At 41.4% G+C, this 19,291-nt stretch overlaps 1 protein-coding gene across 4 annotated transcripts in view; it reads right to left on the bottom strand.

Moving 5' to 3' along the window:
- Nucleotides 1–19,291, bottom strand: part of marchf8 (membrane-associated ring finger (C3HC4) 8) — a 69,303-nt gene extending 50,012 nt beyond the window's left edge. For 2 of the 4 annotated variants that reach the window (XM_061689280.1, XM_061689279.1), the window contains exons 1-2: nucleotides 18,980–19,291; nucleotides 4,887–5,134 (exon numbers count right to left, since the gene is read on the bottom strand). In XM_061689280.1, coding sequence (XP_061545264.1) covers nucleotides 4,887–5,000 — 114 coding nt within the window. In that variant the 5' untranslated portion in view covers nucleotides 5,001–5,134; nucleotides 18,980–19,291. The remainder of the gene's footprint in view (nucleotides 1–4,886; nucleotides 5,135–18,979) is intronic. The other 2 variants (XM_061689282.1, XM_061689283.1) reach the window with 2 other exon arrangements.

Raw genomic sequence — 19,291 nt, forward strand, 5'->3', positions numbered from 1 at the left:
CAAAAAAGTTTTAAGTTACATTTTAAAACTCAAATAAACGAAATATCAAATATAGATAAATATTAAATACAAATGTACACCAACAATATTTAAATAGAATAAATGTAAAATGCATATAAATAAATATTCAAATAATTTGAAATACATCAACGATAAAAACAATAGTAAAAGTAAATAAATACCAAAGTATTTAAATATTAAATGCATATATATAGAAATATTGGAAGAAATACAAATTGTCAATGATGAAGACAAAATACAAACTAGAAAGTGTTAAGATTCAAGTTTTCTTTTAGAAAAATCAAATGAATGAAATATGAAATATTAAAATATTAAATACAAATACATACACGAAATAGTCAAATAAATATATATATTTTTAATTTTAGACAGTATTGAACATGCACAATTAAAAAAATAAACATACATTCAAATAATATCGACTACAAATAATATCCATCCATCCATTCTCTTTACCGCTTATCTTAACTAAGGTCGCGGGCACAAATAATATCCATTACATTTATTAATTAGAACAAATTTTAAAAAGACATTTTGAGTGTGTTCACTGTGTACGTGTTTTGTTTTGTTATGTAATAAACAAAACAAAACCATGTGCTGATAAAAAAAAAAAAAGACCAATGAAGGAAGGGTTCTGTTTGTGAAAACGAAAGTTACATTTCCCTGTTTGCACTGTCACTCATGTGACCGGTCCAAATTTTGGCTAAGAGCTGCGAAGAAGACGCATTGAAATAAATGTTTAAATGACAAACCTGCCAACCTTTTGCCAAGTGCTTACATGGCATGACGTATTCCTTTCGTCCCGCAAAGCAGGCCTTATCAGAAACTGCCAGACGCTCATAGCGGACGACCAAATAACTTGCTGAGCCGCAAAAATGTGACGAAACTTTTTTTTTTTTTTTTTCCCCCCCTTTCTTGGCAAAAGACCGCAGATGAGCACAAGATTTGGAGGAAGCAGAAAACTAAAAGTTTTCATCTGAATGAGCAGCAGACGGCCGCACAATTATAAGTATGAGTTGTGTTGTCTAAGTGAGCCAGATGGACACACGCTGTGTGACTAAACTGGGGGCACAAATACACACAAACAAAAGCTCAAAACAAAAACGCACGCAACACAAAAAGAAATTTCACAGAAAAAAGACACAAGACTAACTAACACACACATGCAAAAACACAACAGCTTCACACACGAACACATGCACAAAAACAAACAGAGACAGACAAAATAAAAAGGGGACAACAATGAACACACAACAAAAATACACAAAACAACACACGTGCAATACACACAAAAACCAAACACACTAAATGAACACACACAAACATACGAACACAAAGACAGACAAAATCAAAAGCAGACACAACAATAAACATGCACACACAACAGAAATACACAAAACAACACACATGCAATACACAAAAAACAAACATACAACAAATGCACACACAGAGACACACAAAAACACACAAGCAAAATGCACACAAAAAAACAAACCCACCACAAACAAAAGCACACAAGCGCACTAACAGAGCACACAAACACAAAAGACCACACACAAACAAAATAAACACATAAAACACACAAGCACAGAAAAACACAAAATAATCACCTAAAAAAATGGAAGAAAAAAAACAAAAAAACACCCAAAAGACAAAAGCAAACAATAAAAACACACACACACACAAAACAAACAAAAAACACATGATGAACACACATACGCCTGAAAAACACACGCACACACACACACACACACACACGTCCAGAAGCTCATTAGCATTCCAAGTAAACACTGTCATCCCTTTTTTTTTTTCTTTTTTTTGTGGCTCCACGCCACTCAACTGCATTACGTCTCCATTGTGTTTCCAGTGAGAGGCGCTTTCTTTTGTCTCATGCCCCCCCCCCCCCCCAGAGTAGACCAACCAAGCAACCAAGAAAGTAACTGGATAAATAAAAGCGCCATTCCACAAGCACGGATGAAGGAGGAAGAAATGGCCCGCAGCTACCCAAGAGCCCACTGGCGCGAGTGTGTTAACCTTGCTGCGAGGGCGCCCCATGTCCAACGCGCACATTCGTGCACTTGACACGCTCGACTGGAGAAATTTACAGCGGTAACTGGACCAGGCTCTGCGTAACTCCATCCGCTCGTCGTGTGTCAAAATCAATTTCCCCCTGTAGAAATGAACTGAAATGCCATTAATCCGCTTTAATCCGGCCCCCACAAGGTAATTTTCATGCAGAAAAATAGAACTCTACTGTATAAAACCATCATAAACGAGAATGTAAAGAAATAACTGCTTTATAAAGTGCAATTACTTCACGTACTGTAGTATCTGTGTGTTGGATCTGTACCTTTAAAGAGCAACATTTTCGAGACCGCTTCTGGTCGATTTATCTACTTAAACTTGAACACATGACTTGACTTCTTCCTGCACACTAAAGATGATTGAAATTTAAAGAAGAAGATATGCGCAGCCTATTTCGAGTCACTTCTGCTTCGTCAAACCGCACACTTATTCCAGTAACGCCGATGAAACGGCGCACTACGAAGTTTAGTTTCGAGATGAATAGAGCACCTCTGCTCCTCGATGATTCTTTATCACTGTGCGTCTTTTTGTTTCGATTTTGATTGTTGCCACACCACAGATGGGGAAATTGAAAAGGGAGCGCGACATCTTTTGCAGCATTCATATTTTTTAATTTCAGGTGATCCAACAGGGAGGCGAAGCGATACGCGTGCAGACAATACTCGTCTTTGAGCTGAGCGGAGGCTTTTTAACACTGCAAACTCAACCTCATCAGTGAGGTGCGCGTTGGAAAAATTCAAAATGCAAATGTCAGCGCCGCTTTAGAATGCAAAAGTGTGACTATCACCAGAGTCGCATGTGGGAGGCTTGGAGCAGGAGGGGAGGAGAGGAGGAGGAGGAAGAGAGAAGAAGACAAAAAAAAAGCCACCATATGCAGCATGTGTGAGGCCTCTTAAGAACACCTGTGCCTGTGCTCTTTTGTCACACATATTGCCTTAGCACCTCGCTTTGTTCCTGCGCTCAAAAATAGGATGACTCGCTCGCTCTTGAGAGAACTCTTGTGGTGTGGCATTGCCACAGGGCGAGGGTGCCCAACCGCCGGGCCCGGACCGGTACCGAGTGGCACGCCATTTGGTCAGGGACGCTTCGAGACAACACTGAGATCTTAAAGCATCATTCCCCATTGAAATGAACGAAACACCGTTCATCTGTTCCCCCAAAAAATTGTTGTAATGTCAATTTTAACGAGGAAAAATAGCACTATGTAATGTTGAACTTTAAAATATACAGTAATGACATAATTAAACATACAATGACACACTATCAATTGAATGCCCGTTGTGTTGCTCCTTCTGGTGTGCTCGCCTTGGCCATGCGGGGGCGGTATAACACAGACCGCTATACCGTTTATGAAGACATCTCAACACCTCTCGCAGCTCATCAGTTGAAAAACAAACTGGACAAATACATTTGTCACTGGCAGTAAACGGCTCGATTCCAGTTGACAAATGTATTCATTTCAAATTCATTTATTTTATTATTTACAATAAATCAGTCTAACAATTAGTCGATGTGCTAAAATAATTTACAAATTGAATATATACATTTTATTTAACCAATATTATATATATAAATATGTTTGAACCTCAGTGGCAGATTGTTTTTAAGGACATTGCGCTCAAACTCCCAGAAACCTCACGTACACAACCAAAAGGAACAGATATTTTAAAAAAAAACTAAAAGCACTAAGAGCAAATGTCTCCCAGTGTGAGCATCACAAACAACACATTGAAAAAATTACCTCAGGCAATCTGGGAAAACATCAGAACAAAAAGACAACACCACCGCATAATTGAAGCCAAAATTGGCATCTTGCTGCCATAAACAACAAGTTAACAGCCAAGCATGAAAACTCCATATTGGGGAAAGAGGAAAAAAAACAAAACCAAAAAAAAAAGAAAAAAGAAAAAAAAAAAACCCAAAAAAAACCAAAAAAAAAAAAAAAAAAACAGATTACACCAGAACACTTTGAAGTTGTTATGAAAACAGAGAAACAGCTGAGTTAAATTGTGGCCTGGAACCCAATAGACTAAATCCACGAAATAATCAGAATCATCTTGATTGGTCAAGTGAGATAAAACGCACAAGGAATTTGTCTCTGGTTGTTGGAGCTACTCTAGTATGACGACAAATAACCACAAGGACATAAAAAAAAAAAAAAAAAAAAAAAAAAAAGGCATTGCGCAATGAAAGGGTAACAGTAATGTCGTAAAGCTGATATAATGACGATTGTGCAAATGATGCAGAGTCATCAAGCAATTTAAAGTGAGATTACCGGCTCAACCGTTAGGCACTCTGTTGAGTAACTCGGCGTCAGATGTGGCAAGCCGCAGGCCGTGTGTGAATATATACTTTTTTTTGGGGGGTCGTTTGTTCAATAAAGTGATTGAAAGCGCATTCCATCCTTGAGTGCAGGTGGCTGGGCTTTCGTATTAAACGTCAGCATTAAGCTAGCAGCCTTTTATTAGACAACATTATATAGCTTGGTTGAACCTTTTGCTGTTTAAATATCCAATTATGTTTTGGTTTTGTGTGAGTTTTATGGTCAACTTCAACTGGAGGTGACAAATAAACGTGTGGAAAGTGGTATTATTTCTTGCCAGTGAGCAAGCGATGCTTTCAAAAGTGTGCTAAGACGTTTAAGTGTGTTGTAATAAGTTTAAAGGTGTTTAACGCTTAAAAAGTTAAAGTTTAAATGTGTTTAAAGCCTGCGGAAAGGGTAGGGGCGCATTCTCAATTGTTTCCAAGCAGCTCGTCACTTCTCCAAACTCCTCACATACCTGCTTGTCCTTGTCCTTAGCTTTGCCTCCTCCGCCGCCGCCAACGCCGCCCGACAACCGTGACGAGGTGACATCGCGGGGGATGACGGAGATTTGGTGCAGTGGCATGTTCATCCCAGCAGAAGCGACCGAGGCTGGGGAGGGACAGGGGGTGTTGGACGCTCACACGCTCGCTTCCTGTCCCGACGCCAGTTCGACGGGCATGATGGGTTTTTTTTTGTTGGTTTTTTTTTTGCGACTGCAATTTCCTGCAGAGGACATCAAAACAGAGTGTAAATGGACTAAACGCGCACGTTGGGTTAAATAAGTAAATCAATTAGAAATGACAAAAAATAAAGAGGGGAAGAAGCGCTCATCTATTACCCACAATCAAAGCGGCATTTTGAGAAGAGCTGTTTTAAACTATCACCAAACAAACACGGGTGGTAAAAAATAAAATAAAAAAATAAAAAATATTTTTTAAAAATGCATATTTTTACTATGCTTATTTTTTTTTATTTATAGTTTTTCAGTATGAACATTAAATATATTGTCTTTGTTGTGTATTCAGTGAAATATAGGTTGAACATGATTTGCAAATCATTGTATTCTGTTTCCCTGAAAGCACACGTGTCCAAGTCAAGGCCCAGGGGTCAAATGCTGCCCGCAACATAAATTTATGTGGCACAAAAAAGCAAACGGTGTCTTCATATTTCCTGCTAAATGGATTTTTTTTTCTCTTTTTATGTTGGTAGATTTATTTTTTCACTTAACGGACTTTACAAGCATTTTCTTTTCCCACCAAGCCTGCCACTGTCGACGTGACTCACGTGACTTGGTGACCTTGACCTCATCTCAATATATTTTTCAATTTAGTGTCTTCTTTTATTTTGTATTTTTATGACGATATCAAGACAAAGACGTTCAATGCTGTACACGTGCAGAATAACAACACTGACAAACTTAATTTGCTTTGCGTTTGGGAGCCTTAAGGTCTGCGCTGGAGCGAGAGCTTGCACGAATTGGAGACGTTGAGGACTGAACCGAGGCTGGGAAATCCTCCACACTTCCGGAATGTTCTTGTTCCGTGCCATATTAATACGGGCTCAGCTGAAATAAAAAAACGACTTGCTTAACGTACAGCACGGCAGCTTTGGAAAAACAAATCATTCTAAAAGTTAAGAATCGGGGCAGGTCTCTTGACACCGATTACCCGAATGGCCCTCATGCTGTTCAGATTTAGCATCAAAACAGAAATGATCATTTACAGGCTTCTGGACATAGTCTTGATGTTGGGCACATTACAAAGAAAAGCTTATTTGTTACATATTTCAAGCGTGGCGTGACAAAAAGATGATCAAAACACTAAAGATGATTTTTTTTTTTTTTCCCGGGCTTTTGGAAATGGTCTGGTTGTTGAGTAAAGGCAACAAGAAACATAACCAACTTCGCATGACACAAACTTGTCTACTCAGTTTGAAATGTTTAATAGCGCAGAGATAAAGAGTAACTGCAGACAAAGCAGGACAAATCTTATCAGGCTGTTATCAAAGCAATTTTATAACCCATAAATGGGAGCCCATTTGTAGCCAATCAAAAGCCCTGAAGGCAGACATGCGTAACACAAATCATAAATCAAGAAAAGGACAAGCCGTACATTCACACAAAAATGCTGAAAAATGTATTTCAGATAATAAATGACTTAAAAAACCAACGGCAACAATGCATGGAGTTTGGCGGTCTAAGGGATTGTCTTTTTGAATCCAAAAGCCCACTCAACATAATTGATCAGTTTACAGAAACACAGCGCCACAAATCCAACATTAAATCAACAACTGGCTCTTGGCTGGTGTTTTTCTATTGATTTCACATATGGCAACCATCTGTCAATGGAGAAGGAGCTGAAATAAATTAATGCAGGGCAAAAATAGCACTGGAGAATGGAGAAATTACTTCAAGTAGCCTCTCGCAATTTACATACCGACCAAGCGTGGGATTGAATTTTTCGCCTATGTGGATTAGCTCTCGTTCTCTCTTAATTCTATTGTACAAGGTGCTACTGTGTGTTATGGAAATTGGCAAGGTATGACGACATCACAGTAAACATGTCCTCCGTCGCACACACGAGCAATCGGCACCAAATAGTTCACGCCCGTTTGAAAACTTCTATTTGAAGGGGAAGTCGTTTAAATAAGTCACATTTGCTAGATCGTCGCTCTTTGAAATCGGACGATACTGCTGAGCGAGCCGTTTTGACCGTACTGTTCCCTCCTGAGGGTCTGTACGGCTTTGCAGACTTGGTTTAATTTGTAGCACCTGTATCTTTCGGCTTGCCCCGTCTGTCGGCTGCGGAAGCAAAATGTTTCCGCATCTCACTCTGTGTCTCATCTCCCTTAACGTGCTGTGAACGAGCGCGAAAGCATGCGGCCATTTTCAATACAAGCTTTTATTCCACTGGGGGGTGTCAACTAAAACAAACAAACCGAAGACAAATCACATATTACTTCCATTATTTGCCTATAAACAGTCCACTATTGTGGAAAGGTCTTGGGGTCCTTTTTAGCGGTGTGCCGTTAATGACCATTTTCACAGCAGTCATTTGGTCGTGGTAAAAAAAAATAAGTAAACAGCAGAACAGAAACGGGTCCACTGTACAAATCCGATTCGAATTGGCTGGAGAATGAATTTCAGTGACTTCCCAAGGCCCTTCAGCGCAGGTCTTCCCTATTTTAATTCCTTGCCAGGTTCAAGTGCAGCCCGGTCTTCCCTTGGTGTTCTGCTCAGCTGCGCCGTGTTATTATCCTCACCGCTCGCTGCTGTCGGATCGGAACCTGAGATTCGTCTGCCGGCAACCGTTTTCCGCTTGTGATGTGCGCTCATGCGGTTGTTCCCCCACCCGCATCCAGACACTACTGTATACAGCCGCACTCTACATCTCCACAGGAGTCTTCCTGGCAGGTTACAAAAAGGGACAAACTCGGGCGTAAATTGTCGAAAAAAAGGATACTCCCCATAGGATTACTCCAGGAGAGGGAGTGGGGTTCCTGTGAGACTTAAGTCACACAGAAACGCGTTAAAACCTTAATTGCCGCACGCAGCGTAAAGGTTAAGTAATTACCGACTGATGGACGTTCCCTTCCAGGATGCGTCTCATTTGAGTCAGTCCCGACTAGTTTGCTGACTAAAGGGGTGGAAGATGTTCTGAGCAAACATGAAAACCTGCGCGCAGCTGAAAGCGCAGGGGTTGATTTAGTCAAAAAGGGATTGCTATTAAACACGAACATCTAAAAGCAGTCATCAGCAGATGGCGCGCGGCTTAGATTCTCAACAAGTTTGCTGGCTAAAGAAGCGGAATACATGGCGTGTACTGTAAAACGTCTCGATAACCAACACAAGAGTTTAGGGTTTGATTCCGTCTCGGCGATTTTCTCACTAAAGAAGTGGAGGATGTTGCAGGTAAACATGGAAGGTAGAAGAGGATATCGCAAGTAAGCAGAACATTCTGCAAATAGCAAATCAGCGCAGCGCGATTGTTTCAACTCGTGTGCTGGCCAAAGAAGTAGAAATTGCTAGTAAACATGAAAATGTGATGCCAGGAAGCAGGCAAAGTCTCAAATCGATGTTTTTTTCCCCCACATGGTCAAGCCAGGCAGCATTATTCAGATTTGTTTCCTTACAAACTCTTACACCTTGTAGTGAGTTTGAAAAGTCGGCGATTGCGCTTCTTGATGAGGTGCTGGGAATAAATTATCATAATTTTGTCCCTTCGCATCCAGACAGCAGCAGCAAACAACTCCACGTTACTACGGTTCTTTTTTTCCAGTCCTTCAAATGTCACCGTGCAGTTCCTAATAAACCTGCAAAACATCCTTCTTGAGTCTATGCAAATGAGGCCCACTTTGGATGTGATTAAGGCGCGTGGCTGGCGGGAGGAGACGTTCCGGAAGCGGGTGATTTCTCGATAACGACGAGGCACTTTGCGAATTTAGCATCGCATCTGCATAACACACACGCAAAAACACCCCCCCCCCCCCCCCAAAAAAAAGGATGGAGGGCCTGTTCGTCGCTATTAAAAGTTTCATTTTGACACGGCTACCATAACAGGAACACCCGTGCTGGCCCTGTGAACACCCTTAAAAGTGGGTCACTGAAGGTTCAGCTCAGATGGAGCCATCATCCCCAATTCGGCACAGAAATAGCCGGCATCAAAACATCGCGCCATCGATTTTACATCACGTCTTCAATTCGAGCTGTCAATCTTCTTGGGATCAGTTGGGCAAAATGCATCTCACGACCTTATTGATATAAAAATAAACTGTATTACAACGTAGACGTCCTTCAGTCACTCACATATACATTCAGAACACGTAGGCTGTTTGATAATGTTGCCAAGCAACCAACAGTCTCTGGGTACAGTACAGTACTGTAGAAGGACTAGGGCAGTGGTGAGAAACACTTTTTTCCATAGAATGTGAATATATAAACCCAACAAATGGTTTTAATTAAAATAATAATAATAGCACTTTAATATTTTGTTATTAACACATACAGTAATTGCACAATTAAATACAATGTAAATCAATTTAAATGGTTTTGCCACATTGTTAGCTTCGATTCGATGGACATTCCGCAGCTCTAGTGTGCACGTCGTGGTCACTAATACAGACAGATGGATATACTGTAAAAGGAGGCGGTCTTATAGGCCGCTCTTCGCAGAGGATAAAGAACATACTGTACGCCTGTGAGTAATGTTCTATTATCTACGTGTTGCTTTACCGTTAGTCTTACAATAGCCGTTGCTATTTGTTAGCCCGTCTATGGCATGTCCCATTGTAGCTGCGTTTAAGGCAAAGTTATGTGGTTGTTTTAAATATACAACGTGAAGCGCCACCATAGTAACTCCAAAAACTCTTGAGTCAGGTCACTTGTAAGTCAAGGTACCACTGTACGTATTAAGAAACTTTGATACTTTTTTAGTTTGGGTGAAATTAAACAAGTTCATGCAGACCGAACACGACTACAACAGAACAGTCTACCATGTTCATTCACTCCCAGTGAACCACTTGATGAACTTCTCCCTTTTTAGTCCTTAATTAGAACATTCTACTTCCAGAATATACTTTAAAAAAAAAAAAAACTCTTTACACTGCAAAGGCCCAAGGTTAATGAACTCTTCCTTCCTTGTTTTTACTTCTCCTCCACATTTGTATTTTTTGCACTTTTTAAATCAACAAGAGCGAAACCTGGCACGCAAGTTTAGTGGCTGCACGTCGTCGACGGCGCATTTGATCAGTGGCGGCGTGTACACAATTTATATCAATTCCCAGAGTATTGGAGCGTCGTTGCTGTTGTGCGCACATCGGAACATTACCCGTGTTGTTTGTTGACTTAAACATGAATTATTTATGACATTTCGGCAAGAGGGAAGGGGGGAAAAAATTAAAATAAACACTACCAACCTTTACTGTGGATACATATACTTTTGTCACATTTTCAGGATCATACTGTTGTATTGTGGTGCAGTGAAGTCATAGAACTGAGCTTTTGTACCCTGTGACATAATTTATTGCAGGGACGCGCGAGACAACTCGCCATCAATTTCAGCTCTGTATTGAATTCCGCTTCAAATCATTTATCTTCCATCTGAGTGGGAATTTTTCTCTAAAACCTCAATGCTGTAATTGGGACTAATTCATGAGGGGCGCCTAAGTTACATTCCTGTAATGTTCAATTTCACACACACACACACGAGTCCAAATGTCAAACAGGAGGACAAAAGGAAATTCTACATTTCTCAACGCTACAAAGCATGTGAACGTGTTGTCGGGAACCTCAAACACAACATCAAAACACAATGGAACTGTTTTAAATTGCAAGGGGGGGGGGGGGGGGGGAATGCATTAAATGTCTGATTTAAACGAATATTAAAATGTTACTTAAAACATCGCTTGTATAGTTAATATAAGTTTCAGGGGGGCCATAGTTTGAGCTAATGCACTTTTATTTTGAAATTAGTCCAACTTGGAAGTGTCACAGAAGAGATTGCGTGAGTCGACGTTATTATTTTATTGTTCAGGAGGAGCCTGTTGTTATTCTATGTGTTGCCACGTAAAATAAAAACGAATTCAAAAAAATACACAGAAACGGACTAGTGGCCCCTTTCTGTGTGAGAAAGGGGAAATGAAAAGACGAGCTCACCAACAGAAGACAAGCACAAAGTGCTTTCGAAACGAGCGCTATAAACAGTCGCCTTGCTGTAGAATTTTGGATCGCTACAACCCAGTGTCGAACCTCACGCAATGTGTCGTTTTTGCAGACCAGACAACTGTAAAATACATTTTTTTGATCATGCAAAGTGTCCTGCACATTGATCTGATTGCATTATGAATGAATACGATTTCAAATATGAATTTGACCCTGAACACTGGAAAGGAATATATACAAATAATTTGTTGCCTGTACCCGCTTGGTAAAAAATATCACCAAAATACTTGAGAAGGTTATTTTTCTCATGACAGTAATGTGCTTAGTGTCAATATGCTATTAGAATAAATGCCATGTGGCTACGATAAGCGGTACGCAAAATGAATGAATGAATAGCATTTACATGAAGCTAGCAGTCTAAAGGCTCGGCTACGTGGTGGTTTTGAATACACAAACATATAATTCCCTTTTTTTTTTTTAAATTTTTTAGTTTGACAGTAAACGTGGCATGAAACCTTTTTGGGGATGAATTGTTCACCATTCGCAGAACTGCTAGCTTGGACGGATGAATTACATTGAGTCGACTGGCACCCCACAGTGCAAGTCAAAGCAACAAAAAAAGTAATAAAAATAAGACGAATAAGGGCTTGATCTCAAAAACCTCGTGCGCTTTTAGAGATGCGAGGATTTCGCCCAAAAGCAACAACGTAGTCCTCCTCTCAGTATTCCGCGTGTTCGGGTAGAAACCTGTGCCGGCGTCACGTCTTTTGAAGTCAACAGCTGACGTTTCCAAGCAGTGTTTTGTTGTTCTTGCGCTTTACTTTTCTTTTTACACTTGTGCGACAACTTTTGGGTACGTCATCATAGGCGCCTGAATCCCATGCGGTTCCACCGTTTTCGGGCGTGTGAACGTTTTTGCAGTTGTAACACATTGTGTAACGCTTGTCTCGTCAGCTGGGAAGCACTACGAAGGCTTCCACTGCCGTGTGGAGAATGGTTTGCGTGCAGAGTACCAGCTTTAAACCTTCCGAAATAAGCTATCTGTCTCGTTTGGTAGCAAGAAATTCAGGATTCTTTTTTGTTTTAGGTGTAACTGAGAAAAGGAAAGTATTTCTCATTTCAACTCAGCCTCCTACAATGCACTCGTTGTCAGTCAACAGTGAGACGATGTCGAGGCGCGCTGAGGCTTGCGCAGCGTTTCGTTCGACGCACTTTGCGAAACCTGCGAAGGGACATCAGGGAACGGGAGCGTGGGATGTGAATTCATTTGCCACGCACGCCAACAAGTCTTGATTTCAGACGCACGGCCGCAGCCGAACGGAACCGACGGAGATGGGACTCTAATTGGGTTGGCAAAGTCCTCCGCGGGCTTCCCTCGCCTCTCCTTCGCCGGGTTAATGGGGTCGGCCTAAGAAGCTGCCACGAAAACCTACAAAAGCGACAACAACAACAAACGCCGATGCCCCAGAGGCAATTGCAAGGAAACAGTGCACGTTCCACAGCGTGAACGATCACATTTGTCTCGGAGGAGTCCGAATGCCTGGCACAGTTCAAATGCAGAACACAAAATGGAACGCGGTGAAACGGATCCCTGAACTCCGTTTGGTTGCGTATGAGCTAGTAGCGGAGGTGGCAAAAGTGCTTGAAGTACTAGTAGAAGCACTGATTCAAATGTTTATTCACATTGAAATACAGTCGTACCCACTCTGAAGAAGAAGAATCACCTTTATTGTCATTAACATGCATGCATGCACGTGAAATTTGTTCTCTGCATTTTACCCATCACAGTGAGCACACACACTTGTTAGTGGAACACACTGGAGCGCCCCGGGGGGGGGGGGGGCTTAAGCACAAAACCAAAAATGTTTTTTTTTTTTTTTTTATATCCAATAGGTTTTGATAACTAAAAGTTTAATTAATCACAGCTCTGCTGTAGTTTTTTCCTGTTGTTGTCGATAGCTAGTTTAGCAATTCCTTGTTTTAGTTCACAATGTGAGCAAATCTGTGGCAACATGTTTTGATGGCATAAAAGCTAACGAGCCCATTTTGAAAAAATTAAAGTAGTGATTTGCCGCCATCTTGTGCATCTTGGTGCAGAGGAACCTCGTTTAAGTGAGTTGAGGAGCTTCATTTCGCCAAAAATAGTGCTTTACTGCCATCTTGTGGCATGACCTAGCCTCTTGGTCCCACAGAAATATGAGTGAAGGAGCGGCATTTCGACAAAAGCAGTAATTTGGCACCATCTTGTGGCATCTTGGTGCTACTCAACTATGTTGACGTGACTTGAGTAGCTTCATTTAGAAAACGTTTGTGCTTTGCCACCATCTTGGTGTCACAGAACTATGTTAAAATGGGTTGAGCGAATTCCTTTATTTGTCATTTGGCGTCATCTTGTGGCATCTTGGTGCTGAGGAACTATGTTGAAGTGAATTTAGGAGCTTCATTTAGAAAAAAAAAAAAGGTAGTGCTTTGCCACCATCTTGTGGCATCTAAAGGCAATTTGGGCATTAATCATGGATTTTCGCTATCTGTACTGTAGCATGTGAAGTATCTTTGCTTCTACCTAAGTACAGAGTGTGAGTATTTTTGCCACCTCTGTTCACAGAGCCAATCCCATTAAAAAATAACCATTTAGAAAATTAAAACCATTCATTGACTGTTAGTTTTCCTCACAGTCGATAAATGATATGTACTCCAATGCCCATCCCTAGTACTAGCGCCTCGGTTTATTCATCTAATGCGTTCACAAAAGCGCCATTCATCACTCTACAGTATGTACAGCAGGATGTATGACAATAAATCAATCGTGTGGGAGGCTCTCTTGTTCTTGTATTTCCAGCAGTACCGAGTCGTACGACGGTCTAATGATGTCACCTAGTGCTAAAGCTACACGCAAAGACGCCTCGGCCCATTCCGCTGACCCAGCAAATCGGCGTTGGTGATGGATCGCAGCCAAAACATGGCCGCCCTCGTCGTGCTGCCCCGTACCGTATCATGTCCTTGAAATGTAGAGACGTCGCCGTGGTTTTTAAGTCGCGTGAGCATGACATCATCCATTGAGGGAGGGGATGATCAGATCAATTTTCATTTCTCTACAGACCACGCCACAGTGGGACTCAGCACAAGGGCAATAGAATTGAATTAGGGTTATTACATTACAGTGCAGATAAGCGTGGACAGGACCGCACAAGTCAGATAGTCCAGAGTCAAGTGACAACAGCAATACGGGGACCTGTGCTAGTACATTTGGTAATATTGTTAAACGTAACTTGATCAAAAAGTTCAGCGGGACATCAATGTGGACAGTTGAATTTCGCTCATCAGATGAATATACAGTGGGACCTTGACTCTCATGACCACGCTCATAACTAAAATCTCAAATCAAAGGTCTCCATTGAAATGAATGGAAATTCCATTAATCTGTTGCAGCCCCCCCCCCCCCCCCCCCCCACACACACACAAAAAAAAACATTTGCGTAACATATTTTTAATAAGAAAAACTTCGCTCAATAGTAAAGTCCATGATGGGAGGAGCGCAGCACAAGCCCCCACATCTAGATAAAAACACTCAGACTGGAACAGGAAACTTTACAAAGATACAATCCCGCCTCGTCTTTGCTGCCGGTATCCATTTCCTGCCTCCTCGCAGAATCCAATCAATAAATATTGAGAGATTAAGCAGAAGAATGGAGCGACGGGGGTGGAAGCAGCTGGGATGGAGATGCTGAGGGAGCCAGACAAGCGTCTGACGCTGATATTTTGAAAACTAGTCCACGACTAAAACAAAATGGAAACAAAAAGCAAATTCGAATTTGGATTAACAACCACACAATTTTGCCTTCTGCTAACACACAACGCGAAACGGAATAGACGGGCAGACGAAAAGCATCGATAGTCGTGATATTGTCACCCTTTAAACGAGTGTTATTTGAACACAAACGGTCGCGTAAAACATGCAGACAGACAAGATCACAATACTCACAGGCAGCTTTTTCTCATCCTTTAGGAGAAACAACTATTACTCCAGTTTACGGAGTCACTTACAGTAGTTGTGAACGTTTTTTGTTTGTGTCGTCATGACTGCATTATTCTGCCCCCTGGTGGCCCAGTCACATAAACCAGAAGGCGTCGCAATGAATTAATCACATGTAGTATTAAAGTAAATATTAGAGTGCTTTTTCCCCTTCTTAAATAGTAAGCTACAGAAACTGTCTTTTTTGGGGGGGTGGGGGGTTGGAACAGATTAATGGCTTTTCCATTGAGTTCAATGGGGCAAGATGCTTTGCAATACAAGTGACAATGTAACCTCTGCAATAAAGTAGGGTTTACCGAATTTCCATTGAATGCGTTTTGAAAAAGGCAACATGTCTTTGAGCACATCATCCATCCATCCATCCATTTTCTTTCACCGCTTATCCAAGAATGGTAATTTTATCGAACCTTTGTTCCACCAAGTTTGATTGAAGCGGCTCGGGCGGCGAACAATGGAAGCTGTCAAACTCCACCTCCGTCGCATACTGTCAAATACCGCAGGAGGCACTTTGCCCCATCACAAGCTATTGTGCGCAACAATGGCGGCAGCGAGCTCCTAATGGAGCCTTCATGTACTCGGGATTGCATTCTTGCCGCCTCACAATTACTTCCCTCGAACGCAGCACAGAAGACAGAAAGCACCTGGCCGCAGTGTTTTGGAAATGTAATTACGGCCGCTCTTCGTGTTCTGCTGTTCCGTCGGACTCGACGGAAAATGGTCGCCCCATGGTCGAGAGGCCGTGGAGTTAGTCTGGTCATGGAGGGAAAACATGAGGCGCGGTCATCTTGACCCCGCCATGTCGTCCTAATTTCGTCGCAATTTCTAGAGGGCCTTTTGTAATGCGTGCGCTCGGGCCCCAATAATGAGCAAGCAGCCAAGAGGTGGGCATAAAAGCGCGACAAGGTGAAAAGCGGCTCATAAATTAAAGAACGATGGTGCTCTACAGATTGGTGTATTTATTTCGATATCCTCAATATACAGTTTAAGGTCCATGTACTACTATGACAATGCAGCGCACAAGTAGAATAACTTACAAATGGTTTTTCCACTACATCTAGTAGGTTTACTACATGTTACTAGTGAGGCTAAACTGTGGACTAATTGACATTTCCGTACTACTGGTGGGTGAAGTGCTATATGCTAACTAGTATACATTTATAATGTCACTGGTAGTACTAGTACCAAACAGTTGTCAAATACTGTACAGTTATGCCTCACTTGTAACATGTAGTTGTCCTACTAGTGTGCCAAAGTTGTCTTACTAGTTATGACAAAGAGTGAACTAGTACATGGACCTTAAATTGGATATAAAGTTATCCAATAAATGCTCAAAGGGTATGAAAAGCTGTTTGAGCATTTATTTGATACCAAGATAAAGTGGACCCCCCGCATACTCGCGGTGCGGCACCTGCGCTTTCACCTATTCGTGGATTTTTTTTTTTTTTCCTATCCCCAAAACGTGTTTTGGAGGTTTATACCCCCAAGATTTGTTTTCCCCCGATGCAATTCAACTGGTCATCAATTATGCCATTTGCGCATCCTTGATATAATTCTTAAGGTCCACATACTAGTGAGCTCTTTACCCGCATCTTTGCAATTAGGTTTTTTGTTGTTGTTGTTTTTAATCCCGACTCGCCTTCAGCGGCACACGCGTAACCAACGGCAACGGCGCTGATGTAACACAGATGACAGTTGCGCGATCACATCATTGACCACCACACTGCATTCTGCAACATCATTTTCCAAGTACACAAAAAGTGCGGCCCATTTAAAAAAAGGAATTTGGCGCACCCAGAAGGCGACACGCGTGGCACATGCCGGGATGAAAGATGATCCGTGCAGTCCGCCGCTGAAATGCGAGATGCGCTGTAACAATGAGCTGGGAGCCAAACCGCACTCAACATTTGAGTTAGCCACAACACCGGGGGCTCATTCGCCGCAAAAACTCCACATTACATGCACACAGTGTGTATGGATGATGCTCAATGTCAACCAACAAATCTCCAAACTACTTCAGGGTGTCCTTTCAGCTTGAATAGAAACTTCCTTCCAGGGCCCCTAACTTACTATAAAATGCATCATGTGTTGCCTTGAACATAAAACAACAACAAAAAGTACATGGCAAGAACCAAAAAACCCTGAAAATTAATTCTTTAATTTCAAAAAAGAAGGTTAAAAGTAGTTCAGCAAGCCAATGAACATCAATCAACCTGTGACTTTTTTTTATTTTTTTTGCTTACTTTGATTTTGTGTGACTGCAGCACCGGTGCACAACTCAAGGACAGCGGGTTCTTTGTTTTACAACTGGGCGTGGCGGGACAAGAATAGCCAATCAGCGGGTTTATAGATAGAAGGCGTGACCAAATAGTCAATTATTTATTCAATTATTTGCTCACGAGCCTCGCAAGGATACAGAGCAGCCTCGCGTACTGTTGTTTCTTGGCCGGATTATTTAGCAACAAAAGTTTAAAAGAAGGAAACGGACAGCTAACAGTATAATGGCGCTGTCCTATACGTGGAGGGCTGCATATTGCTGCGCTTGGAAAACCACCGCCGCCTGACTTACGAACGAACGGTGACCTCACCTGCTCTCAGTGGGTCGTCAGGTAAGTTACCACCTCTTATATTTTTAATTGAGGGTACAGTCCCAAAAATAGAGCAACGTTTCATCTAACTTTGCCGCTCGCGGTTTGCACTCTTGAGTGAGGCAGCAACAGGCGAGCGGGACACAGGTCCCATCCTCGTTCCTGCAGCAGCTCGGCGCGCACGGAAAAGGAACAAAGAATGATGAAAGTTAAAGAACAGAAGGAGAGACAGAAATAAAGACGATGGAAAGAGAGACGGTAAGGAAAAAAAGACAGAAAAACAAACAAAAACAAAAAAAAACTGAAAATGGGCAGGTGCGATAAAAACACATAAATATGAAAAACAATACATAAAATGGAATATGTTAATTGAAAGCTATATCATTAGTAAAAAAATTGCTATATTATGAAATCAAAAGTATTTTTTAATATTACATGCATTTTATTTATGCATTTTGAATTTAACATAATTCTAGAATAAATCAGCATGAAATACATTTTAAATATATATCATCATTAATTTTAAATATTTTAATGTATTATCATTAATAACAATTATACCCCCAAAAATCCAAGCTTTAGAAATAAATACATAAATCATACATATAAAAAATATATTGTAAAATATAAATACATATCATAAAATACAAATTTTGATATATTTTATATATTTTATCTATTAATTTAGTAAGGATAATGATTAAAACATTTTTTAATTCAATCACCCACTGGTATAAAAACAGATTCGACCCTTGTATTAAAAAGCAAACTTATGCCTTTATGATTAACCACCATAATCATAATTTCTCTTCTAGCATTAAGCCTTTATGTTGCACACTACAGAAAAGATGACGCAATTTAATACGCCGCCTTTACTGTACATGCATGCACGCATGCATCCACCAGGGACTGAAACACAGCCCTCTCCATCCATCCATCCATCCATCCATCCATCCATTCTTCCTTCCACTCAGCAAAAACTGCAGTGCATCATACTGGGGGAGCTTTTCCTTATAGTTGGACTACGTGGAGGCAACCAAACAACAAACACAATCATGAACATGCATTATAATGGATCCCTTTCGGTCAAAACTGAGCAAATGATGATGTGGCTCTTTTATTGAATCATATTGGTTTGTGCAGGTGTACCTAATGAAATGTCCGGTGGCTTGAAACGAATCGGAGACTCGTTTAAAAAAAAAAAAAAAAAATGCAACAGAGTGACATTATGTTTGTGTGTAATCTGTGTGATAAACACATAGGAATATATATGGGGGAAAAAAAATTCTTACGTCAATTTTCCACGGAGATGCTCGACTGTGTCCAGGTGGTCCCCTCCGTCCGGAACCGAGCGACCGACGCGACACGTACAGCCGTCCTCCTCGCCTCTTCCTCGGCGTCCCCACCACCCCCGCCCCGCAGTCGTCACGCACGGAGCCTCTCTCCTCTTCGTCACAAAGTCCAGGGAGGACACTCGTGTTCGTGGGTTCGTGCGTACGGGACGTGGTCTGACGGCTGTGTTGTTTGAAAATCACGTCAGACGTTCCCTCGGCAAGTCAAGCCCCCACGGAGCGGCAGCTGCGTGTGGCGGCGCGTCACCCACT

The sequence above is a fragment of the Phycodurus eques genome, chromosome 11 (genome assembly GCF_024500275.1).
Source record: "Phycodurus eques isolate BA_2022a chromosome 11, UOR_Pequ_1.1, whole genome shotgun sequence".
NCBI lineage: Eukaryota > Metazoa > Chordata > Actinopteri > Syngnathiformes > Syngnathidae > Phycodurus > Phycodurus eques.